General features: G+C 42.3%; 1 protein-coding gene across 3 annotated transcripts in view; it reads right to left on the bottom strand.

Annotated features, from left to right (window-relative positions):
- Positions 1-994: 994 nt before the first annotated feature.
- Positions 995-26,722, bottom strand: part of NADK2 (NAD kinase 2, mitochondrial) — a 36,163-nt gene continuing 10,435 nt past the window's right edge. The window contains exons 2-12 of one of the 3 annotated variants that reach the window (XM_075588265.1): positions 22,531-22,619; positions 20,205-20,293; positions 18,833-18,914; positions 18,374-18,457; positions 14,842-14,978; positions 12,090-12,171; positions 9,921-10,016; positions 8,165-8,220; positions 6,439-6,492; positions 2,367-2,490; positions 995-1,827 (exon numbers count right to left, since the gene is read on the bottom strand). In XM_075588265.1, coding sequence (XP_075444380.1) covers positions 1,689-1,827; positions 2,367-2,490; positions 6,439-6,492; positions 8,165-8,220; positions 9,921-10,016; positions 12,090-12,171; positions 14,842-14,978; positions 18,374-18,457; positions 18,833-18,914; positions 20,205-20,293; positions 22,531-22,619 — 1,032 coding nt within the window. In that variant the 3' untranslated portion in view covers positions 995-1,688. Of the gene's footprint in view, positions 1,828-2,366; positions 2,491-6,438; positions 6,493-8,164; positions 8,221-9,920; positions 10,065-12,089; positions 12,172-14,841; positions 14,979-18,373; positions 18,458-18,832; positions 18,915-20,204; positions 20,294-22,530; positions 22,620-26,722 lie in introns of those variants that run through there. The other 2 variants (XM_075588254.1, XM_075588276.1) reach the window with 2 other exon arrangements.

Raw genomic sequence — 26,722 nt, forward strand, 5'->3', positions numbered from 1 at the left:
AGACTATTTAATCCCACAAAAAAACCCTGATTAAAGGCGTACATCAAGTAAAAAAATAACAGGCAGTATCATTGGTGTCCCGAGAGCTGGGAGTGCTGCAGTCTCACCACACTCTCACTGCATCAGGCGCATCCGCCTCTGCGCACTCCCACGTCCGGAGACGTCACTTCCGGTTTCCGGTCTGACAGTCCTACGGGGGGAGCCGGTCTCTGGTATTCTCACGCCTTGGGCAATCGATTTTGACCTTTGAAGACTAATCATCTTTTAACTATTGTTGCTACGTTACCTCTGTGTAGTTTCGATTTTTGCCATTTTATACAGCCACCGCTCCCCTCAGTGTTTGGAGTTAAATGATGCGATTACAACATAATAAAGATGACAAATCTCTTAATACAGCATGTAAGCGACTCAAACTTAAAACAATTTGGGTGAGCAGCGCTCAAATTTGTTAGTTTGTTTTTTAATAGTGCAATATAACAATGCTGACATTAGACAAAAGGGGTAAAGGGGAAGGACAATTCATATCCGATCAGAATGACAAGGACTTGAAGAAAAATAGAAATGTGTTCAATTTCCACAGGAAGCAAATAAGTGCCAATTTAACTGATCATTAAATCTTTCTAAAGAAGTAAATTACATTAACCTCGTGTGCCACGGTGCCACGATCACATGACCACTGATCCAATGTGGTCAGTCATGTGATCGTTTCATCATGGAGGAGTCATTCCCTCCCCTCTCCCCCCATGCCTCATCAGCTTCGATCGTGTCCTGCGCTCTATAGAGGCCCCAGACGCAATTACCCCTAGCAAACCGAGCAGGCGTGTTTTGACGTAGCTACATTATGAGGCCCTTGGAGTGCCAGAGCCCCATGACATAGTAGCTATGACCCAGGGCAGACAAAGGGTTCATCAAATTGATTTAAAAAAATGGCCTATGTATAACTCACATTTAAATAAAAAGGCAACTTCAAACATTCATGAAACACACAGATGAATAATGATTTATGTTTTTTATAGATCTATTTCAATAAAATCCATAAATTGACTGCAGTGCTAATCAACTGGTGCAAATGCACCAAAAGCCCAGTTACAGTTTTGCTAAAGAAAAACAAAATAATTCAATTGAGCTAAAAAGTAATCTCCTGGTGCAAAAAGAACAGCTATCAAAATTGCATCAGATGCCGAAATGGTATAAATTTTTACAAAATGTACACAACAGTCCATCAAATGATGTTAAGAGTAGTCATGCAGTATTAGCATCGGCTTGGCTTGCTGTTTGGCTGCCATTCAGAAACTCTGTACAGTTTACACCTCAACCTAGGTTTTCATAATCGTATTTTCACAGTTTGAACGAGTTGTGTATTAGAGTTGTTGCAGAAGTTAGAAAATTAACTTCACAAGTTGAACTCCTTCTCCTACTGGAGGAGAAGGCAATTCGTAGCAGAACTCTTCCAGCGCAAAAAGGGGTTGATAGCAAAGTATTTCAATCTAGCAAAAGTGTATTTTTCCAGTCTAAGGAATGAACAAATAGAGCTCTGCATGTCCTCTCCTGGGCTGCTTCGGTGTCCTGAGAATACTATGGTTAACAAAATAAAAAGTATGTCGTCTGGCAGCATATAAGTGCTTTCCTGCAGAAACTTTTCTCCCCATGTTAGAGTTTCAGTAAATGTTCACTATTGGATCCTCCCTTCATTCATCCAACAGTACTGTGCAGAGAGCATCTTCAGCATCCATAGCTATAGATGCAATTGCGCCATCATTGAACTCAAAGGATGTTCCACCGTCAACCACCATACAAGCATCCCAGCAACGGGAACGCACACTCACCCTACAAAATAAAAACAAAAACATTACTATTTATTTATATTGTGTATAACAGATAGTACTTTTACACTAGTCTGAAGTGAGCGCTACCATTAGGTCTAAATACAGAAAGAAGGCCAAGTGGGAAGCGCTATAAAAAGGACTGGGAAATCCCAAAAGGATGAGTTACAATATATATTTATGGTCACTAAAAAACTTCAGTGAAGCAAGCGTTGGGGCTGTATTGCGGCATGTCTTGTACGTGTGATTTTAGTAAACGTGTGTATCTTAATTCACTCTTCCTTGTTTTTCTGATGTTTAAATGGAAGCCTTAAAATTAAAAAATAAATAAATAAAACGTGGCGTGATGATACGGAGGCATCTTCAAGCACTGGAGCAGTGTGGAGAGTTTATCGTATCCGGCCATGGGCATCTGAAATCTAGCACATCAGCCCCATGTTTTGGGTATGCCAAGTCCCATGGGTCAGCAGAGATTTTTTTTTAAAGGCTTCCTCCATCTTTAAAAAGTTAAAAACCACTGGTTCCCATCTCATTAACACTTACTTGGAGGTGAACCCACACTGACGGCTACTTGAAAATACTCTATTTGCGATAGGTTCTCGAATGCTGAAAAACATTTTTTTCTCCTCTGGGTTATAGATGAGAGAGTTGTTGTATTCATTTGTAACTGTAACACACAAAAATGTAATTAACTCGTAGAAAAAACACGTTTATAAAAAGATCTTCAACAAAACGATCAGCTATCCTTTAGCCCAGGGTTGGCCAGCTCTAGTCCCCAAGAGCCGCCAAGAGGTCAGGTTTTCAGGACATCTCTGCTTCAGCACAGGTGACTAATTCTGACTGAGCCATCTGTGCAGAAGCAGGGATATCCTGAAAACCTGACCTCTTGGTAGCCCTTGGAGGACTAGAGTTGGCCAGCCCCTGGCTTTAGCCATTATACTGGCCCAGGCAACATTCGAAACAGATTTTTATTGTATTATTTAGAATATGAAGGATGTAAACACATTCTTCAAAACAAACTGATATCCATCTTGTTTTAATAGATTCACTAAAGAAAAGTCGCAGTATTTTCAAAGCATGTAGGAGGACCCTGTTCAAAATGATGAAAATCTTTTGTCACCTTGTTAGCAACACATCCAACTTCCCTTAAGCAACAATGGTTTCTACTTGATTCCTAATACATAGACACAGAAGTTGATAGCAGAACTAGACCATCTGTCCCACCAAGTCTGCCTGTCTTTCTTTCTGCTGTAAAACCCTTGACCAGGTTTGATCCATGACTTTCTTTAATGTGTAGGGTAGCATTAGTTCTATAGCAAGCATTTTTTAATTCCCTTCCTGTATTAGCCACAACCACATCTGTTGGGAGACTATCCCATGAAACCACAACCTTCCAATAAAGAAGTACTTCCCTTGACCCACCCTCCAGTTTCAAAGCATGACCTCTTGTTCCAGTTCTTCTTTGAAATATGCGTCACTCCTGCACCTTGTGGAAACCATTTATAGAATTTGAGTTTCTATCAAACCACCCAACCCCCCACCCCACCCTCCTACTCCATGGAGGTACATATTAAGGTCCTTTAGTATTTCCCGATACGTGCACCATTTCAATATGCCTTCTTTGCAAGCTCACCAATTTATTTAGGTGCTTCTGTAAAAATGCTCTGCAGAACTGAACACCGTAATCTGGGCGAGGTCTTGCGAGTGTTATAAAGTGGCATCATTACCTGTTCCTGCTGCCAATACCACTCCCTATACAAGCCAACACCGTGTCGGGTTTGCCCATTGCTAGGCGACTTAAAATCAGCTGAAATAATGACACCCAGGTCTCTTTCCTCCATAGTAGTTGACAATATAGTCTTATTATGTATTCTGCTTTTAGATTGTTACCCAAGTGTTGATTCTGTACTTTTTGGTATTCAACGGTAGTTGCCACAATTTTACCATTCTTCTAACCTACCCAAATTGTTAATAATTTTCTTTACCTCCCCGGAGTGTCAACCATCTTGAATATCCTTGTATTGCATGCAAAATGTATACTTTACCATCCAGACCTTCTGTAATGTCACTAATAAAGAGCATTAGTCTCAGTATAGATCCCAGAGGTCCTCTACTGGTCACCTTTCCATCCATTGAATGCACTCCATTTGCCAAATTCTGTCACCTATCTTGTATCTAATCCATTCAACCACCTTCAAATTAAATCCCAAACATTGACATTGTTCCACAAACTGATAAAGAAGGTACAAAGGCCTTGCTAAAATCAAGGTAATCTACATTTACGGCTCCACTCATGAAGAAATATTTTTCTTTTTACTTCACGACAAAGATAATATATCAGCTAGATTTGACATTATCTTCCCCATTAAATCCATGCTGCCTGTGATTTTTAGAAGTCGTTCGACTTTAGATAGTGAACAATACGTTCTTTTGGCACTGTTTACATTAATTTCCCCACTACAGACAGGCTCACGGGGTTGTAGTTACCAGCCTTGTCCCAATGTGTCACTAAAATTTTTTAAGACACACCGGTCTCAGTTCCGAGGTACGCCACTCATTACCTTGTCCCATATGAAAGTATTCCCTTTACCACAACTCTGTAGCCTATCCTGATGATCTTAAGAGTTAAATCCCAAGCATTGCAACATGTTTATCAGTATATGTGGGACATGTCAAAGGCCTGATCTATTACCTTAGTTACACAGTTAAAAGAGGTCATGATCTCCCCTCAGTAAACTCATGTTGTCTGAGAACTTGTAGGTTGTTGGACTTTAGATAGAATTGTTAACTATCTTTCAGCAATGTTACCAGTAATTTCCCCCCTACTTCCACTTTTGTGAAGTGGGAATACGTTTGCCATGTTTCAGTAATCCAGAACTACACATGTTAGTGACTGATTAAATAGTTATGTTAATGGTGTTGTCAGCAATCCCCTAAGCTCTTAATATCAATGGATGTATCCTGCCAGGTCCCATTAACTTGTCCAATTTCAGTTTCCATTAGGACTGTCTAATATGTATATCTTTATTTTTACAGCCCCATCTATGTACATAATGCTTTACAGCAGTAATGCACGATATTTCTGTTATGCCAATAATAATAATAATAATAATTGCTTCAGACAAAAATAAGCATTAGGAAAAGTAGTACGGAAGAGCTTACAATGCAAGTGTTAAGCATGCAGAAGTTAGAGGCAGTAGCAGGGTGAGGAATGGGACATTTGGTGGTGGATGTTTCGCCGTGACCAAATGACTGCCAGCGTTTGGCTGCAGATGCACCCTCGGTCGCGGGAACTCCCGCCGCTACTTGTTAGGGCAGGGGGATAATTTAAGGGAGTTTTAGGGTGGTGGTGGGATTTAGGTTAAGGCACTCCCCCTAGCAGCAAAGCATCCACCGGTGGCAGGTCCCAGTGGTGGGAGAAGAGCAGAATGTCATTTGGTTGCAGCGCAATGGTCACGCTCAAATGTCTTGGATCTTCAGGGTGTTATGGTAAGTGCATATGCAAGGGTCATAGTGAATGCACACGAGATGTATAGTACCAACCAAGGGAGCTACTCAAATGCTTCATTAAAGGTGTGTTTTTAAGATGGACCTTAAAAGTGTAGACAGGGGATACTAGTTGTATATTGAGAGGGAAGGGCATTCCAGAGGTGTGGGGCGGTCAGTGAAAAAGGTTGGAGGAGCCTTTAGATACAAAAAGGGGTGGACCGAAGACATTCTTGACCAGAACATAAGAGGAGAGCAGGCATATAGCGAGAAACTAGGGCTGAGTTGGAAGGAGGTGCCTTAAAGGAGAAGGAGAATTTTGTAAGTAATACAGGATAGAAAAGGAAGCCGAAAGGGATTTAGGTGTGTAATTATTCGAGCACACCCATTACAAAGAAGAACTTTCTCACTGGTTTCTAGGGTCACCCAAAGTGCATCAGTCTTTTCTCCTGTATCTTGTACTCAAGTAGCTTTTATGTTCTTCACAAAAGGGCAACTTCTCCCCTCTGCCTTCCTGCTCTCATTTCTTAATGGATTGTTGCCCATTTTCATTGTGCCATGATTCCGTAATAGCTACAATATTCAAATCATTCCAGGTTATTATTGCAGTTTTGGGATTTTATTACCCAAACTAAAATCATTTGTACAGTACAAATAGTACAGAGACAGATTACAGGCTTTTCCCACCTCTCCACATCGCCTCCCCAATCTCCTGCAACCAAATTCACAGATCGCTGGGGCTGCAGACGTGCGTGAGGCTATGCGCTCTGTCGCGTGCGGGCGGACAGGTACTTTAATCCCAGCCTAAGATAAATGCAGGCCATCTCCTTTATATAGCAGCCCCATATCCCACAATGTAGAATAGCTATGACCAATAAATCCTAACCCCTGGTCTTCACACCACTTCCTCAGCCACAATAAGGTATATAGCAACAGTATACCTTTTAATCAGGTTGTGTTTTCACTATTCTTTGCAAGCCTTTTCTCTTCCAAATGCCACAATTTATCCCCAGAAAGTGACAATCGGGAAATGTTGTCAGACAGTATAGTTGAAATACTGTTCCCAATATATTCACGATCACATTTTAATTTCTTAAACACACACACAGCAAAATATATCCATAATTACCTCTCTCTATTACATCGCTGTCCAAAGGAAAGTTTAGGTGTTGATGGCTTTTAACTGCAGAAGAAAAATATACCAACTATCAAACAAAAAGCAAAACACAAATCCGCATGTAATTGTGCCAATGACAGAACAACATGTAAGAAAACGCAGTTTGAAATGGAGGCCCCCCAGCAGACTCATTTATCGGTTTCAGTCATGCACGTAACATTTTACAGCTTTTTTCTTGTTCGACTCGTGAAGGATTTTAAAAATATTTTTTTCCAAAATTGAGATAGGACCCACTATCTTAAGGTACATCCGTCGACATATAGATCACAATAAAAGTTCTTTAATGTATCATCTTACTATATACATTTTTTAAATCATTTTAATGTTGACCCTAATAATAATAAACCTTTCCTCAAACAGCGAGGATAAAAGTGAACACATTAACTAAAATCAAAACCATGTTTAATAGAAGTAATTAGTCTTAAGCAGATTCTGTCCACTTTGTTTAGATGTTATGAAGCGCTAATTTTATAAAAGAAGTGTTTGCTCAAACAGAATTTAGAAACTCTAGTACAGTACTTGTACTCTACATTACAATTTTATATTCAAAGATGCAAGAATATTAAAAAGCAGCACTCTTTCTCCCCCCCCCCCCCACACCCCCTGCTACTCTAAGGCTGAGTCCATGGTAACTACAGCCGTGCGGAGGCGCGCTGAGGGAAAGCGGGTGCTTTCCCTGGCCTTAGTTCGCGCGTCGCCCGGGGGCATGTCGGGGGGTGGGGGGGGGGGGGGGGGCAGTGACGTCACGGAGCTGGTTCGCCCTCATTGGGCGAACCGCTCACGTGACCAATCCTGCGCTCCCGTGAGAACCGAAACAAAAAACATTAAGAGCTACGCCTCCGTGAGCTCCTGCTAAAGCCGCTCTCATTGCGGCTGCAGGGGCTCCCTGACAAGCGTCAGCGCACCTCAGCGCCTAAGCGCTGACAATGGACTCAGCCTAATGCCCGTAATATATTGGGCGCACGCGGCACTTCTAATTGGCTGTGGTTAGCCAGCCATTGTATGCTAGGGCCGCGCGCACGGCAGTGAGCGTGGAGCCGGGCGATCGGGGGGGGGGGGGGGAGACTGTGAAAAGTACGTTTTCGCGCTGCTACCGATGTGTGTGTGTTTGTGAGATTGATAAATATATATTTATCAAAGTCGCACAATATTAATAATTTATTCTCACAGCATGTTTTTTTTTTTACATTTTTAACACGCACACACGCCTGTCGCTCACAGCAGCACGGACCATACACACAAAGTGCGCGTCACGAGTTCGCACAGGCATGCGCCCCGCCCGCAATATTACGGGCCTAGTCCCCCCTCCAGTATTGGAACGAGGGGTCCTCAAAAATGAAGCCACACGATCTGTAGCTCTGGGGCCCCCAAGATTCCCAATTTAGTTGCCGGTGTTAAAGCTCCAAACCGGGAAAACAAAAAGGCCGACAAATTTTTGGTCCTGATGGCAAAATGGGGTCCCCTTGGGCCAATAGTAAGTCGCAACGTCATTGTGGGGATGACGTAGCTGCTTCTTACTGGAGAACTGTTTAAAGGCTCAGGAAAGCATCAGCAACTAAACCGGAAAGTACCTTAAGAACAGGGGTTCGCCAGTACAAAAAGTAGCATGATATGATTCAGCTCAAGGGGCAACCTGGTTCGAATGATCTATACCCACCCACGCGTGTTACAGACTTACCAATATTAAGAACCTCTTCCACTGTTTGGGGTGCCAACTTGTTTATATTGTAGGACCTGAAAATAGAGAAATTGATTGTTCTGTTGACAAAGTATTTTTACAAATTATTTAGAAGGATGGTCAACACTGACAATTCTTAATTGTTAGTGATAAATATTAGGTATGTGCAAACTCATCTTAAACCTAAATTTTGCAGTGCACGAATTCATAAGCTACGGAAATCATTTTGATTGACAAGATTGTGTGTTTAGAAGTCTGAATAATAAGTGATTTTTTCAGATTTAAACTCCACTAAATTGTTACCATTTAGCAATAGTGACTTTACAAGCTGAAACACCTACCAAACAAAGTAATACTTGGACCATACTCATGTTTTGTGACCATTTAAAAAAAAAAAAAAAAAATAGACGCCAGTCCTGTATCGGGTTCAGTTCCTAAAGTTAAATATAAGAGAGAACGGGCGAGGACTTATTTTGATTAGATTATTAAAACATGGTCTCTTGCCTCCTTTCTGCTGGACAAAGGGTTGATGTTAGTATAGTATGCAACAGGCAATACGAATTGTGAAAGAGTAGTAAAGTGTGAAGTTGTAAAATTACTTCATTAACCATTATGTCAACACAGGACAAAATGCAAAAGTGTCTTCAAATAATTTTAAAAAGCTAAATAAAGGCACCTAGCCCTGATGGCATACAACCATAGTTATATCCAGATCATTACATGCAATATTTCATGACTCAATTTTCATAGGTGGAGTACCACAGGTTTGGCATAAAGTGGTAACTTTATTTAAAAGGGTAGCCAGATTACAACCAGGGAAATGCAGACCTGTCAGATGGACATCAATTATGGGGTAGCTGGTAATTAATGTACCATGTTTGTGAATGCCTTTTGCACAATCATTTTATTAGCAATTCTCAGAAAACAGGGTAACTGTGGTGCTCAACAATTGTAACCAGTTCCATATGACAAGGATAAAGACATTATAGTTCCATATTAAATGGTCCAATAAATGATGGAGTGCCCCCAATGAATATGAACAAAGCTGAAAGGGAATAGTGACTAGTGGAGTCTGCTTGACATCCACAGCAATGAACACTATAATTTATACCCAAACAGCTATACTAAATATAAAAGGACAATGTCCGTGGTATACAGGAAATGATAAAGCACTGCGGCTCCTAAACCCTTCCTCCAATTTGGATGTGAATCCCTTCAAATTAAAGCTGAAAGACTGCACTTTAAGCAGATATTCATTATTTAACTGCAACTAATTTATTTTGGTACACAGCCGAAATAACAAAACTTGTATCAGTGTCCAATTATTTCCGGACCTAACTGTACATGCATGTCTATTGCAAAATATCTTCAGAAGCAGAACCGTACACATCGCTCCCAATAATGCTTTGCCACTCTGCTTCCCAAGACATGCTGCACCAGCCCCAATGGTGGAAGAGTGGCACATAATTATATGTTTTAACAAGGTATGCAAGACACTAGCCATCAAGTGAAACCTTCATGGCCAGCCCATTCAGCACATCAAGAGTTCGACAACTTGCAGATGTCGGTTGATGTGCTATTTACATTAGAGAACAATTATATTTTCTACAAAACCTCTTTGCTGCCGGAGAGATCTAGAACACTGTTCTGGAGTTGTGTACAAGCCCCTCCAGCAGAAAATGGGTGTTTTTACTCCAACTGGAGCTGCTAATCTTGCTGGGTTTGGCCCAAATTGGAGGGGAGGAGAAATATTTACCAAGCTTTTGATCCTGTTCCAGTGCAAACATTCAGACCTGAACTCTTCTGTTTTTCCCAAGGACCATCATCAACTGATATTTCATAGTAGGAGGCCCTATGAAGCGAGAAGGTAAAACGTGGTTTGCAGGATTTATAGTTCACCCTGAATAAGACAGAACATAGGTCTATATCAGGTGTGCAAACCTCACAGGCATATATATTCACATAATACATTGAGCCATGCTACCAGGAATGACGAAGAAGTGAAAGGCTTATGAACAAAACAAGCACGAGACACTCACATACACTCAAGGCTATATTTACCGTACTGCCAAGTTATGAATCCAACAGAACCTGCAAACCGCTCCATCATTAAAGATCAAGTCCCCAAATAGAACTAAAATAACTAATTGCAGTTATTATATTTACATCTTGGCAACGGATTTAAAAATAAAAAATATAAACCCGTCAATTACATATTTTTATTTTAAAACATTTGTTGAAAAAGAACTTGAAAAAAACATTGCAAATTAGGAGTGGGTTGTGTTCACTAATTTTCTGCCTTTTCTGGCCATACAAGATTTTAGGTAACCACACTACCTACTCTTTTCTAATCCATATTTTAACGGAGTGGGGATATGTATAATTCAAAATCAGCCCCCTCATCCTACTTCGTAAAATAATATGTGCAATTGTTTAAATTTAAATTCTGTTACTTGTCCAAATATATTTGAATAGATCAATAATCAAAGATTAAAAAACTATTACACCTACAGTATCACTTAATTTTTATTCTACATGGGATTTTAAACGTTTAATATACTCATGAGTCCTGGCAGTATAGGCAAGTGGTTGACTGTCTAGAAGCATAAACATAAAAGGGCCCATTATCATAAAACCAACTAAATTTAAAGTAACGTTTACACATCTGGCAGAAACTGGCCACCATTTGGCGCCTATATATAGAATGTTGACAGATGACCATAGTCAGGCAAACAGAATTTCAACAAAACCTGGGGAAGAGCATTAAACTCAGAGCTTGGTGTGATAGAGTGGAACATCACCAAGTCCCTCCCTCTATTAGGACCCTGGAGAGGGGTTTGAACATGATCTACAGATGACATTACACCTTGGACAAACAGAGAACAATGTTTCCCAATACTTCTGATAGACGTTGGAGGGGGTGCAGGTTGATGGGCACTTTACTGCATATCTGGTGGGATTGCCCGTATATTAATTTTTTGGGAGGGGAATGTAGTATTACATATGATAGAACTTGTTACAGAAGTTAAGGTCCCCAAAAGATCCCTGGATAGTACTCTTAAATAGGGATTCCATCCTCAATTATAAGTTGAAGAACTCCCATGCCTATATTTACTTAATGCAGCTAGAAGTGCTGTTCCCCTATTCTGGAAGCAACTCGCTACTCCTAACCTAGAAGTCTGGGTGACAAGTTTGGGATTCTTACACCATGGAGATGCTGACGCACATCATACATGATTCTATTCATATATCTTGGAAAAAAACGAAGACATGGAACCCATGGACACTATATAGTTTTGGGAACCCATGATTTTAAATGTATATGCTGTCAGCATACTAGAGGGGGATCTAGATCAATCCTTGATAGCTGGTCTTTTTATCTGCTAACACTATTTATACAGCATGGAGATATAAAGTTGCAGAGAAACTGGGTGCAGTGCATATGGAATTGAAGGCAAAAACTTGCACCACACAGATCTACTGGTTACCACCAGGAAACTGAACTATTTGTCTTAATATTCTTACACCTTCCAACTTAATATGCAAACTTCAAATATTTCCTAGATATTTAAAGGCTTCTTGATAGCAGCAAAGAAATAATTGGCCATAAAATCTCATCTTGAACAATGTTCATTAATACTTTAAATGCCGGGGAACCGCTTGGTTTAGTCATTAAGTGGCCGCATACAAGCCCACCAGCATGTGAATGTAGTATCCTTCACTTCTGTTAACCGATCCCCACCTAGAAAACTAGCATTTCTAGTATGATTACACCCTTTATGTCAAAGGGTACCTAGAATACAGGCACTTGTGACATTAAGGGTACATCATGGCGCACTAAGGATTAAACAAGACTAAATCTATTCAGGCCAACAGGAACTGCACAAATACAAACAGGTGGTTTTTATTTTATACATTAAAGTACCTTGAGGATAGAGATTCCCCGATAAAGATTTCATTCAGTGCTCTCACTGGCAAAAGGTTTGGCCCAGAAACCCCTGCAGACTCTAAAAAGTTAAGGACATGAAATAGTCTTGTAGTAACAGAATCTGTAATAACAATAAAAGCCTTCAGGCAAGACCGGATTCTATTCCTATTCCTCTTCTGATAAAAACGGGAAGTATTCTTACCCTTAATTCTTTGTCTTCTAGTCCCTCCATGCCAGTACAAACAAATAGGGATTAAGCCCCGCCCAGCTGGGGATATCAGCCCATATAAATCTCCCATTTCTCCTCCTTACAGTAGTAGTTTGTCTAGCAATGAAAGAAGAAAACAGCATAACAGACAAAACGTGGAAAGGAAAAACATCTCCACTAGGGGGGAAAGTTGTACTGGCATAAAGGGTACTATACATCCCACCTATGCCAGTACAAATGAATGGGGACATGCCAAAGGCAGTCCTTCAGGTGTGAGATGAATATCAGACTTTGGTTCATACCAAACTATCTCTGGTTGGGAATTGTAGTGTCACACAAATAAAGGGAAAAGGGGAAAAAAAAACCTAAAGGCCTTCTTTCAAGCCCTCTAAATGGCAGGAAAAAAAATCCTATTAACAGCATGTAGACAAAGTGCCAAGTAAAACACAAGCCAAGGGACCTTATGCTCTAGGCCAGGTGTGGCCAACTCGACATAAAGGATATCCCTGCTTCAGCACAGGTGGCTCGCACCCCCCCCCTTCACTTGGTGCGGCGTCAAATGACGCACAGGGTCATGTGATGTCATGCTACGGCAACGTCCATGTGCGTTGCCATGGAGACGCTTCCAGAATTATGGTAAATTGAGGTTGCAGAGGCCTCACACGATCCCCCAACATTTAATTTTAATGTCTTGGGGAAGAGCTCAGGGCCCCTGCAACCGCCCGCGTCCCCCCCAGCCCCTAAAAATCCTATTGCTCTAGGCCAGGCCTGCACAACTCTAGTCCTCGAGGGCCGCAAACAGGCTAGGTTTTCAGGATATTCCTACTTCAGTACAGCTGTACTGAGCCACTAATTGAGCCAGCTGTACTGAAGTAGGGATATCCTGAAAACCTAGCCTGTTTGCGGCCCTCGAGGACTGGAGTTGTGCAGGCCTGCTCCAGGCCATGGTTCAGATATTCAGGTGTGAGGTGGGGCCTATATCAGCTTGGAGCAGAGATCTATACAGAGACCCAAAATCTCCTACTACTAAAATCGTGCCCAGCAAATCTCAGCATACACAGGCAGAGCCCTAAACAGAAAACCCAGCTCTGAGACACATCCCTCTGTAAAGCAGACTTAAAACAAAGTAGCACTAAAAGGACAGCTCTTACAGTACAAAGACTGAAGAAGCAGTCCTGTGGCTTCATCAGGGCTCCCAGTAGACTATAGTGTCATGGTGGAGGCTTAATTACTTTGTGCGTTTAATTGGCTAATTAAACTACCAAAGGTAACCACACACAAGGTCACAACAAAAAGTCAAGTAAAAGGAACAAACTTTACCAAAAGAGCCTAAAAAGGAACAACAAGGCGCTTACCTGCTCCTTAGCACACATACTATCACAGAGAAGCAATGCATATCCTGGTCCAACGTAGGATCACTCTCCACAAGAGGTCTTAATAGATCATGCAGACCACACCCTTTGAGTAAGAGGTAGAACACGTACAGCCTCTTTTCTTCAGCCATCACACTCCTCAACGGTGTAACAGTAGGTCATAGCTTGCCACCACATACAACAAATGTCCAATTATTAGCTCAACAATTAGAACCACATGTAAGCCAACACTTGCTTCTTCTCACTGGATAAACAAACATTTTGTAACTGGGGGACTTCAGGCAACTCTTTCGTTGCTTGGCAATAGTGAAGCCTGAAGGTGCACTCTATCAAGATGGACCAGAAAAATAAACCATATGGAGAAGAAAACCTACCCCCTTGATCGGTATGACAAGAATAAGGCCTCGGACATGGTGGCATTCACAGTGCTGACGCTCTTGCTCTCCTGCTCAATCAGGAGCTTTTTTGTGTCCCTGCAGGAGCGTCAGCGAGCACACTTGTGTATGCCATGTGGGAGCTGGGCGGGACGCGGGGCTAGCGCGCCACATCACGGCACCGACTGCCATTGGCTTCTGGCGGGCACGTGACCGGCCCTGCACTTCCCTCAGCGGGAAAACTTAAATTTTGATGTCTGCTGCAATTCCACACGCCTCCGCACGCCTGCGGAAGCGCCATGCTGATAGGGATTATGTTTCCCCTCAGCGCGGGTCAGCACAGTCTTTTTGGCCATGGCCCTGGCCTAAACAGTGGGAGGAGAGCAGGCGCTGATGGAATCTAATTTGTTGCAAGTTTTATCCTACCCCCAACTGGACAAGGCTTAATCCTTTTCGTTTGTACTGGCATAGGAGGGATGTAGAGAGAAGCAGCTTCTCTAGTGGTATATGTTCACTGGTGAGAAAGGCAGCATTTTTTCCACATATCTAAAAGTATATTAAAACGTTAATGAAGCCCCTCCCATATACAAGAAATGTACTTTAAATCACATACTGTACACATTCTTACGGTGGATTCGCAAATGCTGTGGTGTACATTCCATAATGGCGTTTGACTTGATAAATCTCAGCCTCGGGAAGCTAACGCTACATACTGTATCCATTTCCTTACACACAATATGATCAAATATTGTGTAGGGGCTCTGTTTGTTAGGTCTAATGTATCTGCATCTTACTTGGCTCTTGTGGGATTCCATGATTATGGGCTCTGCTATGCTGTTCCAGGCTCATCTGCTGTTCGTGCAAATCCACAGGGGTCAGGTTAATACCAGTTCCTTCAAGGTAGAGTCGAATCCGCTGGCGCCACAGCCATCTAATGCATAAATACAGAACAAAAATGTATCACTGTGTTCCTATCTATTAGTGAGGGACTGACCCGACTTAAAAACAGCAACAAAACAAGCAACTCCGCACAATACTAACATTAATATATCTGTGTGAAAGGTTGGTGATGGTCCCCAAATCTGTTTTATTCAGTAAGATATCGAGATCTTGCTGAACAGATTGGGGACCATCACCAACCTATCACACAGGTTTCCCTTTCCCCCAAAAAAGGGCAGTGAATCTCCTCTGTAAATACAGCTCAACCCCGCTATAACGCTGTGCTTGGGGTCCAAAGAATCACATCGCGATATAAGCGGATCGCATTAGAAATAATGTACAATTGTATGCATTGTACAATAAAGTATTAAAGACACCAATAATCGCGTTGTAAAGAAGCGGAGCGCAAACTGGGGGGGAGGGGCAGGAGAATTTCAAGGGGGGCGCGACGGTTACAGAGGCCCCGCGTTCTTCCCCACGGCATTTAAATTAAATGCCGGGGGAGGCAACAGGCCTCTAACTCCCTTACCTGCTGCCAGATGGGTCTTCGGCGACGCGCATCAAATGACGCGGTGGGGTCACGTGACATCACAAGACCCGTGACGTCATTTGACACCGAGCCATTGGGAGAGGGGGGCGTGAACGCTGCGGCTCCCGGCAAGGGGGCCGCAGCTCAAGAAGTTTGCTCACCCCTGTGAAGTATTCATAAATACGAAAATCGGGAGCCACCCTTGCATCGCATTATAAGCGGATTCGTGTTGTAACGGATCGCGTTATAACGGGGTTGAGCTTTATAGTGCTAAAACTCTAATCCAGTGGTGCCAAATCCTCAATATCTACCAAATAAAACAGAATGTCTGCTTGATATTTAAGGCTGGGCTAATAAGAAGTATACGTTAACGATAGAAAGAAAACTGATAGCCCCAGACTTCAGTGAGGAAAGCACTGTTGCAAAACGCATAGAGGTCACGAGAGGCTGCTTAACGCGCTCACCCATTGGCTTGTCCGGCGGGACCAGGAAGCACGAGCGGAGGGAAGTTCTGCTGAGTGCTGGTGCAGTTCGGACATATCGCACCAACCACAGCTACCCGCTATCGCTTGTGGTCAGTATCTGTCCCCCTCATTGTGGTATTTGAATCATGTTGCCAAGTAGAACTTATATTATGAATGTTTTGCTAGATTAATTTGATTCTTGGTGTAGGCTTCACAGAAGCAAGTGCTGGTTCAGGATGCCTATGTGGCAGTGTCCTGGAATTTAATGTAATTGTTTTATTGTGTCTTTATTTACATTGATCTTTGTGGTTGTTGTTTTTGTCATTGTATTATTGATTTACTGAATTTACGTGTGGTCATTTGACCAGATATTAAAATTGTTATACATTAATTAATTCGTGGTGCGCCGTGTGTGCATTTTCTTTTTGTCTTTTGAGACAAATTCTTCAGGAATTCTCAACTTTAGGAGCGTTGTGGGGAGTTGCTCCATCTTGCACAGCTGCAAGCAGATTATTTTCATCTGATTTTAAAGGACAGCCCGAGCGCAGCTTCTTTGCTTTGCACTTTTGATAGCCTCGAGGACTGAACTTGAGAACGAAACAGCAAAAGAAGAAGACCTGCAACTCAACCTATAGCAATCAAATGAAATTATTTTTTACAGAGCACCTGGGCAAAGTTAATGGCAAAAACAAAATCCCATAGAAGGGATGAGAAAAGCCTGCAGAGACAATACACTTGGTACTTGTAATATATTGCACATGTGATGTTTAGGAGTACAGATATCTCAATACAGCCACCAGAATTGGAAACAAAAATACTTGGTCAAAGGATCAACTTAACATACTCATAAAATACTATTATGGCACTTACTATTTTATTGTGAAAATAATAAAATCTTACATCAAATGAAGATACAGTGTATAGACAACTGTAATTTAAAACTACGGTGGTACAGTCACTACACACATAGTATTGTTAGATATAGTGGAAAGTGGGAGGTACTCCAGATATATGTGGAACAATGGGTGGATGTTCCTTTAACAGGAAAATATATCCCCCTTGTTCACAGGGATGTGCAATCTTTCCCTGCCTGCTCGCCCCCCCCCCCCCCCCCCCTCTCCGGCATCAAATGACACTGCGGGTCACGTGCTAACGTGACGTCACATGAGCCCACAGTGTCATTTGACGCCGTGTTGCCATGGCGACACGTCACCAAAGAGAAGGTAAGTGAAGTTGCAGAGGCCTCACGCAATCCCCTGGCATTAATTTAAATGCCTTGGGGGAAGAGTGCAGGGCCTTTGCAACCGCCGAGCCCTCCTGAACAATCTTGAGCCCCCCTGGGGGCCGTCCCCCAGTATGCGCACCGTTGGGTCCAATACATCACCGTCAAACTCTATTGAGTCTGTCAAGTTGATCCTTTGACCAACGATTTTTGTTTCCAATTCCGGCCGCTTCTATTATGGAGATACTGTATTTGTACTTCTGATCATCACATGTTTGATATATTAGAAGTAGCTAGTTTATTGTCTCTGGGGGCTGAACTTAAGAACCACTGCATTAATTAATGCACTTATTCTTTCCCATTTCAACTATTGTAATCTATAAACTAGCCTACTTGTCTAGCTTTTTCTTGCTTGTATACAAAAGTGCTGCAACTAGAATATGTTTGTTTACTCCCAGAACAGTGTCTGCTCATCCCTCTCCTAGGTTCCGTAGCACCTATGAAGTTCTTCTCCATATCTTTAGGGCTCCACACTCCTCTGCTCCTATCGACATCATAGCTTTGATTTAATTGATCATAACGGTCTCCTTTCACCGCCACTCCTCTCACCTAAAATGTTACCAACGCCAACATCCTACCTGTGCAGTTCCCTCATATTCTGTATATGTGCTAAAACAAGAATACATTTACAATGTAAATGAAATAATGCAACTATTTGGTTAACAAGGAGCAGCAACAGTTTGGAATTCATTGAACTTTACAATACGTTGCGTGCGTGTACACACACACACACACACACTTTAAAAAAAAAAGTAATTTAGTTAGGGTGGATTGCTTTTTTAATTCTAAGAGTAACTGGAAAATAAGTTGACTTATTGTAAAGTTATATGTTCTTACGTTTGACAAATACATTGTGTATTTCCATAATCTGGCAGCAAAAAATGTCCTTCATGAATGGTCTTGCAAACATGGAGGTGTGCCCAGTGCTTAGAAATGATATGCAGAATGGACCACTGCTTTAAGTACAGCTGCCAAACTAACCACCTAGTTGTGAACATGAAAGTTAGCAATTCACAGAATTGGAAATTTGGAATTTCACTTCCATCCAATCGATGCAAGTTCAATGAAGTTCGTACGCAACTGCCAGAAACTTAGAGCAAGATGAACCATACCTGAACTCACCACGATAAAGTTTGCGAAGAGCGTCTGGGAAGGAGTGGGTATATCGCACTGGTAAACAAAGGTGTCCTTCAGACCTTAAAAAAATTAAAATAATAATATGTATATATCAATGTGTAGAAGTGAAGTTATACGACAAACAAATGCAAGACAAGATCTAAATACATAAATGGAATTCGTGACAGTGTGAACAATTTAATCTTAACTCGTCTCCATTGACCTCTGGTAAACCACACACAAACATATAAAAAACGCATAAGGACTGGTTTATAAAAACACAGATAAAAATAATGATATAGTGGGGTCTTAAAGATATTTACTTCAGATCTCTAAATGTAAAGTTATGAACCACAAAAATCTCAAGTCATGTTAAGACCGTTTATACAGTAGCATTCCATTATATATTTCATACGTTGCATTTATACAAGCACATCGTTTACGAGGCTCCCTACCTTTCTGGGTCAGTATTAACACCGATCACTGGCTTAAACCTGTCCAGCACTTTGCTGGCAGCAAGGAGCATTGTGCCATCACCTGGAAAGGAAACAAACTTTTCACCATATATATAAAATGAAGCTAGCCTTGCCAGGTCAGTGTGAACAGACACTACATACTTTGGCCACTAGCTTGAAAAAAGAATTCACTTATGGCCGTATGTTCAACTAATTCTATATGTATTTCTGTCCCATTTCAAGCCTTCTTCCTTTCTTCGGCAGCACAATACTAAAGTAGCATACATTGACGCGAAGTTGAAAATGACATTTGCATCAATCTTGCTCCAAATTTGCATCACCCCCTTTTAATTTATGTGGAAACAACTCTTTCTGTAGAAGTCCCCAACAAAAACAATATATGAAACTCCGAAAATCTAACGTCGAGAGAGTGATGATTGAAATCAATGTGCAATTTTAAACATGCAATGTGTGCAACATGATAAAAGGGTTGTGTTTGTCTCTTAGGAGTACAAGTTGACTCATCCCAGGGCACCGCTAGAGAAAGCCCCACTTAGTTATATCACAGACTGCTGAATGTTACATAGAAATGACATGGCAAGTATACTGGTGTCTTATCACAACCACACAAACATTATACACAGATCTGCATCCTGCTCTGATGTTTACAGACTCTCTCCTCCCCTACCTCACTTTTAAAAAAAGTGGAATAACCGCTTTAAACTGCTGATCCTAGCCAAATCAACGCATCCTGTTTCAAGGTAAAAGAAAAAGGGAAATGCCGGTATTGTGGCAACATGGGGGCGAGGAGGGGGGGGGGCGAGGAGGGGGGTGGGGGTGAGAAGAGAAACAGAGGAACATCATTTGTTACCAAAGAGAAATTATTATAATGGGGTTTCTTTGGTTTTTTCTTTTCTTTATAAAGCATTGACATTGCACACAATGCTGGATAATGACAAAAAAAAAAAAAAAATATTAAAAACACCAATTAGCCAGTTTAAACTTCTCAATCTCACACACTTACAGATTGTTTCTGGTAAAATGTCACAAATATAAACCACCAGCATATGGAGGCAGGGGCCACAGCTCCCTGATGCATTTCATGTAACAATTCTTTCTGGGTAAACAGCAATTTTTTTATAAACTTTTAGAAGTCAGTGCGCCGTTTTCTTCAGCAAAAACAGTTGCTTAACGGTAAACACATTTAGAACAGTGGAAAAGGGGATCATAACTGCTGAGACTGCTGTGCAAAGCACATAGAATATCTCTGAGCTTGGGTAACTAAAGTACTTGCTACTCTGGAAACATGGTGTGGTTTTGGGGGTATTTTCATGTAGTGCTACGTTGTAAGAACCAAAGATCACACTTCTACCTCCTGCCGATATAATGGCATCAGCCCATCGTACCGTCTCTTCGTCATATTCTCTCCTTTTCACCAGCTGAACATCAATCCCATCATTCCTAAAGAAAAACATTTTTATTTAAACAAAAAGGAAGGGTAGCTGTGTCACACTTGATCGGTTTGAAATTAACCACTATAGAGCAGCTTTTGTCCTTTACTCTCTTATTCAATTAGTTCCAATGCAGCCAAATCGCACCATGTTCGGCCAAAAACTGACATTGACTTGAGCGGCAGTTTTCAGCCAACCGCGCCGCTTCCGAGCTTGTTGAATAAGGGTCTCAGTGCTGTACTGGATGGGCCTGCCACATCTACAAAAAAAGGGCTTAGAAATAATATGCAAATACTGCAGCTCTTCCGCTCGCTCTACACAAAAGATGAAAGAAATTAAAAGCAGGGAATGGCAATGGAAGCACTTCGTCTGCCCATCTTGCTACAAAGTCAGATTCTAAAAAAAATGTACAATTTTTATTTTACATTTCTTACCAAGTAGGGATGCAACCATGCTTGATTTCTGCGGGGTTATTGGTTCCTGCGAGTTCTGATTTTGCTGTTCTGTGAAAACTTAATTTGCTATAAATGTATTTCCACCAACCCTCCCCTTCTGAGTCAGCCACTATAGAGCTGTAAACATGACACCTGTTTCAGTTTTTTTATTACTTCCATCCAAAAATAATAATTTTTACCCATATTATGTCAATGTGCATCAGATGCCAAAAATTCAAATATACTCTAAAATAGGAGTAAAGACAGTGCATTAAACAAATTTAAAGTGCTACATTTCAAGCAGGTAAGGATTGCACGTACAAGATATTATTATCATTCAGACATTACATGTCAGGTACATGTTACCCCTTTGGACAATGTGTCTCAGGAAATCAGTAACTCCAAGCGTCCGCTGCGGTTCTGTCCTGAATCACCGAAGAGGGATCCTTACGAGACGTCTGTGTGGATCCTGGGTCCAATGTAGGATGCCTCCGGTTGTAGTCCGTTGGTAAGGGGCATGCAAAATGGAGGAACTTGCGCAATATTGCAGGGAACTCCCAACACTGGTGGCGATAAACTCCAGAGATACTCCACAGATATACTGTGCAGCAGTCTGACGTCACAAGACCGCGTCGCTCTGAGCGGCGTTCCGGTCTACGGTATATCTGTGGAGTACCTCTGGCGTTTATCGCCACCAGTGTTGGGAGTTCCCTGCAATATTGTGCAAGTTCCATTTTGCATGCCCCTTACCAACGGGCTACTTCCGGAGGCATCCTACATTGGACCCAGGATCCACACAGACGTCTCGTAAGGATCCCTCTTCGGCGATTCAGGACAGAACCGCAGCGGACGCTTGGAGTTGCTGATTTCCTGCGATCCATTGTCCAAAGGAGTAACATGTACCTGACGTAATACCTGAATGATAGCAATATCTTGTACGTGCAATACTTACCTGCTCGCAATTTAGCACTTAAAATGGGTTTAATACACTGAGTCGTGTGCCGTCTTTTTTTCTCCTATACCAGAGCCTAGATGCTGAGCCATAAGATTAGCTGCAGAATCCCTGTATATAAGGTTACATTTGTACCCTGCCACTTCACTGATGTTATTTTAAACACCTAAGTCATTTGTTTATTAACATTCACTTTCACTATTTTATTGAACATTATTTAATGTGTTTTTAACACTATTTAGTGTCATCATTATTTGATTCACTTATTGTGAATTTGTGAGCGGTACACTTTCCTTTTCACAAGGTACTCTAAACGGCTGTGAGCTGTGCAGCACTGTATACAAAAATATATGTTGCATCACAGTAGGCATTTTATGTACCACCTGTACCAACCTGAACAGCCGCCTTAAACTGCAACGGCTAGCCAAGCTTTTTCTTTCACACACTGACACCAGCACTCTGATTATTAGGGCCACCATCCCCGTGTGAATGTGTAAACATGGTAAGTTACTCTGCAGTACAGTACAAGTGGTATAGGGAGTAAAAATGATGTGCCTTAAAAAATTAATAACGGGGAGGTGTATAATACTATGCACTTTTATTTTTTTAGGTACTAAGTAAACGTGAGGCTATTTGATGCCAGGTTCACGGAACACAGACAAAAGCATTTTTATTTTAAAAGCAGAAAGGAAAAGCATTTCTAAGTGAGAAAGCTTAGGTGTGGTAATGTAATGTATGCATTAAAAGCAGACATGTTACATCTAGAATGTACATTATTCAAAGAATTGATTCCCAAGCATATGGACATTACAACAACATTTGACTGACATGAGGGAAAAAAAAACAAAAAAAAACCCTTACCGTAAACTCTCTACAATATGCTCAACATTTTGTGTGTGAATATTATGCCGTTGTAACAGACCATTGTAGCTGGATCCCTTTAATGCAAGCTGGAAAACAGAAGCAAACAGGCAACATCACATTGGAGGACTATACAGCATAGGAAGCATTGGTCTCAGCTATTAGGGCTGCAAGTCATTATAGATTATGGGGTGGAAGGTTAGGTGGTGTGAATGGGGGTAGGTGCCCCTAGGAGAGCGGTTAGGACCCACCAGGTGAAGCTGGTGGGGGTTAACCCCTTGTTTGCCACAGGAATTAGGAAGGCATTGCGAAACAATGCCTTACAAGCTTCTTTGATATGCGGGGGGGGAGGGGGGGGTGGGGGGGGGGGGCAAACATTAGTGTCTGCTGCAGAGTACAGAGTTTATTTAGTCCTTTAGGCTAGTTCCACGGTGGCCACGGCTGTGCGTGCCGCACACAAGGTACACCGTTCTATGGGGCAGACCAAGAGACAAGATTTGTCTTTTGGCGCGGCGGACGAGCATTGGCCATGTAACGGCGGCGGTTCAGCCAATGAGGGCGAACCGGCCGCGTGACATCATGGCCACAACCCCGCCACGCCCCCCCGTCGCGATCTCCTGCAGCTCAACCGCGCACCGCTGCTTTCACCTGTGCACGCGCCACCAGGCGCGCACCGCTGCTTTCACCTGTGCACGCGCCACCAGGCGCGCACCGCTGCTTTCACCTGTGCACGCGCCACCAGGCGCGCACCGCTGCTTTCACCTGTGCACGCGCCACCAGGCGCGCACCGCTGCTTTCACCTGTGCACGCGCCACCAGGCGCGCACCGCTGCTTTCACCTGTGCACGCGCCACCAGGCGCGCACCGCTGCTTTCACCTGTGCACGCGCCACCAGGCGCGCACCGCTGCTTTCACCTGTGCACGCGCCACCAGGCGCGCACCGCTGCTTTCACCTGTGCACGCGCCACCAGGCGCGCATGCAGCAGTGAACACCGGGGTCATAGTCTTAATCCCTTTATTGCACGAGAGACATGCATTGTATTTGCATGCACATTTTTGTTGTTGGTTGACAAATTGCGATTGTCACTATCACGGTGCCCCTAAATTACAGACAAAAGGACATTGGCAAAATGAGTTTGCCTGTATGTATAAGTTTATTTAAATAGCCCCCCAGATATGCAAATCTTTACAGGATTAACAAAGACAATTAAGAGAGATAATATATAAGGTTTACCAGGAAGTTCAACAACGGGAATTATGGGAGTCCCTGAACAGAGCTTACAATCTAGTTTTAACACCACTTATCGTGCATATATAATTAATACAGCATTAAATCAGAAAATATATCCCCCCTTTTTTCCCCATAATGCTGATTATAGTCAAATTAACAAACTTCAGTAAATCTAGGGCATAATATTTGAATACCATCCATGGCTCAGGCTATACAGTGTGAACCTCAAATCTAATTTTTCTCCAGTGTGCCTGGAGCAAATGTTTTGTTGATGGTGGTATTACGAAGAAGTGTGAATGTCTCAGATTGTTCGCAAAGATTAAGCAAGACAAAGATTTGAGCAAATTCGCGCCAAAAAATATAAATTGTGAACTCATACACTCTTATTTACCTATTCTTCCCACTCAAGAGAAAGGCTTTTCCTTCATGGCAAATTTGTGAATGTTGTTGGTTTTGCTTCCAAAACAGATAGAGTATTTGCAATGGTGAGGACTTTGCTACATTTTTGCGAATGACAAAATGTACAAATATATGCCCATTGCAGAATACGAGATAAAAGTTTTGCACCTTTCTGGATACAAATCCAACTGCCATATTGATGACCCCTCTCTCCCTTGGGCTTCCCGCTTTCTCTCTCCAACATCTTCTTTTGGCCTTCAACAGTAGACTGCAGCTAGCACCCACAAGGATGGCCACTATCTAGACCTGATTTTTACTAAAAACTTCTCACCGATTTCTTTATTTCCTCTATCTGACCATTAATTCATCTTCTCTCTCGCTTTTCTTCTCCATCTCCATCTACCCCCTCGTATCTGCAGAAACCTGCGCTCTATTAACCCAACAGCCTGTCATTCCACTTTACGCTCCTCCTTAGTTCTGCTTCAGACCCCGACAACCTGGTCAGGAACTACAACTCTGCCTTATCCCCCTCTCGATCTACATGCCCCGCTTTCTCTCTGCCGTGCTTGCCCTTCTCACACTCTCGCAGACTTCCTTCACTACAAATTTATGCAATCCTGTTTCAACTCTGCCCTCTTTCAGGCTAAACAAACCTTTTTTTCTTCACTAAGCCACACACACAAGTCTAACCCTCGCAAACTCTTCTCTGTCTTTTACTCAGGACCACCCTCGGCTGCCGCCTCTTCTTCCACCATCTCACGACTTTGCTGACTATTTTAAGGAAAAGGTGGAAACCATACGTCAGAACATCCCCTCTGTTTCCTTCTTTCACCCCACACCCCTTCCTAACTCTGGTTTCTGCACTGCTCACTCAACTGAAACAGCCCTCACTAAAATAACTAATGACCTCCATGCTGCCAAACACAGAAGTCATTACACTCTGCTCATACTACTTGACCTCTGCAGTATTTGGCACCGTGGACCACCCTCTTCACATTCTCCATACTCTTGGTATTCGGAACAAAGCTCTATCCTGGATCTCCTCCTACCTCTCCCATCGTACTTTCAGTGTCTCTTTTGCCAACACCTACTCCTCCATCGATCTTTCTGTGGGGGTACCCCAGGCCTCTGTTCTGGGACCTCTTCTCTTCACACACTTTCTCTAGGTGACCTAATCACATCTCTTGGGTTTAAATATCACCTCTATGCTGACGACACACAAATTTACTTTTCAACCCGACCTTACACCTGCTGTACAGACCAAAGTTTCTGAATGTCTCTGGGCTATATCATCCTGGATGGCCATCCACCAACTGAAACTTACCATGGCAAAAACAGTGCTCCTTATACTTCCTCCCAAACCTGGCCCTACTACCTCCTTCCACATTACTGTTGGAAGTACCATCATTCACCCAGTAGCCCAAGCACGCTGCCTAGGGGTCACACTCGACTCCTCTCTCACATTCAAAACGTAGCTAAAACCTGTTGCTTTTTCCTCCGCAATATTACAAAGATACGCCCTTTCCTCTGTTACTCAACTGCTAAAACTGACTCAGGCCCTCATTCTCTCCCGTCTTGATTACTGTAACCTGCTGCTGTCTGGTATTCCTGCCTCTCGCCTGTCTCCCCTACAAATCTATCCTTAACGCAGCTGCCAGAATCACTCTACTCTTTCCTAAATGTGTCCCTGCTAAAATCACTCTCCTGGCTTCCTATCAAATCCCGCATCTCACACAATTCTCCTCACTTTTAAAGCATTTCACTCTTCTGCTCCTCCTTACATCTCAGCCCTAATTTCCCGCTATGCACCATCCCGACTATTGCTTTCTGCTCAAGGATGTCTTCTCTCTACCCCCTTTGTATCTAAGGCCCTCTCCCGCCTTAAACCTCTCACTGACTGCCCCATATCTCTGGAATGCCCTTCCCCCTCAATACCCAACTAGCACCCTCTCTATCCACCTTTAAGACCCACTTGTTTAAAGAAGCATATGAGTAGCATTGTGTCTAATACTATACACGATACATAAAGCTTGGCCCCCTGCAGACGCACGTAACAGAATGCCCTCTTACCGTCTCTGTACGTTCTCCCTACCAATTAGATTGTAAGCTCTTCGGAGCAGGGACTCCTCTTCCACAATGTTACTTTTATGCCTGATGCACTTATTCCCATGTGTTTTGTAGTTATTTGTTATTTATATGATTGTCACGTGTATTACTACTGTGAAGCGCTATGTACATTAATGGCACTATATAAATAAAGACATACAAAATACGTGAATGTCCTATTAGTTGAAAGAGATTAAGACTTGTGAATCAATTTTCAGCCTTACATTCTGCACATTAAAATAACCATGTCTTTAAAAAGAGGACATTTCATTTATTTGTAAGCCGATACTGATGCAATCCTACTGAAATGAGATGCATGAATTCAAGGACTTGGGTGCCCTATGTGACTAGTTAATCATGTTTACAAACCTGCTTCGAGTGACAGGTTTAACACTGATCAGCATTACATAAATCAGTCATCACTTTAATCAGCTTATGTCACCAATGTGCCACTCAA

The sequence above is a fragment of the Ascaphus truei genome, chromosome 1 (genome assembly GCF_040206685.1).
Source record: "Ascaphus truei isolate aAscTru1 chromosome 1, aAscTru1.hap1, whole genome shotgun sequence".
In the NCBI taxonomy this organism is placed as follows: Eukaryota; Metazoa; Chordata; class Amphibia; order Anura; family Ascaphidae; genus Ascaphus; species Ascaphus truei.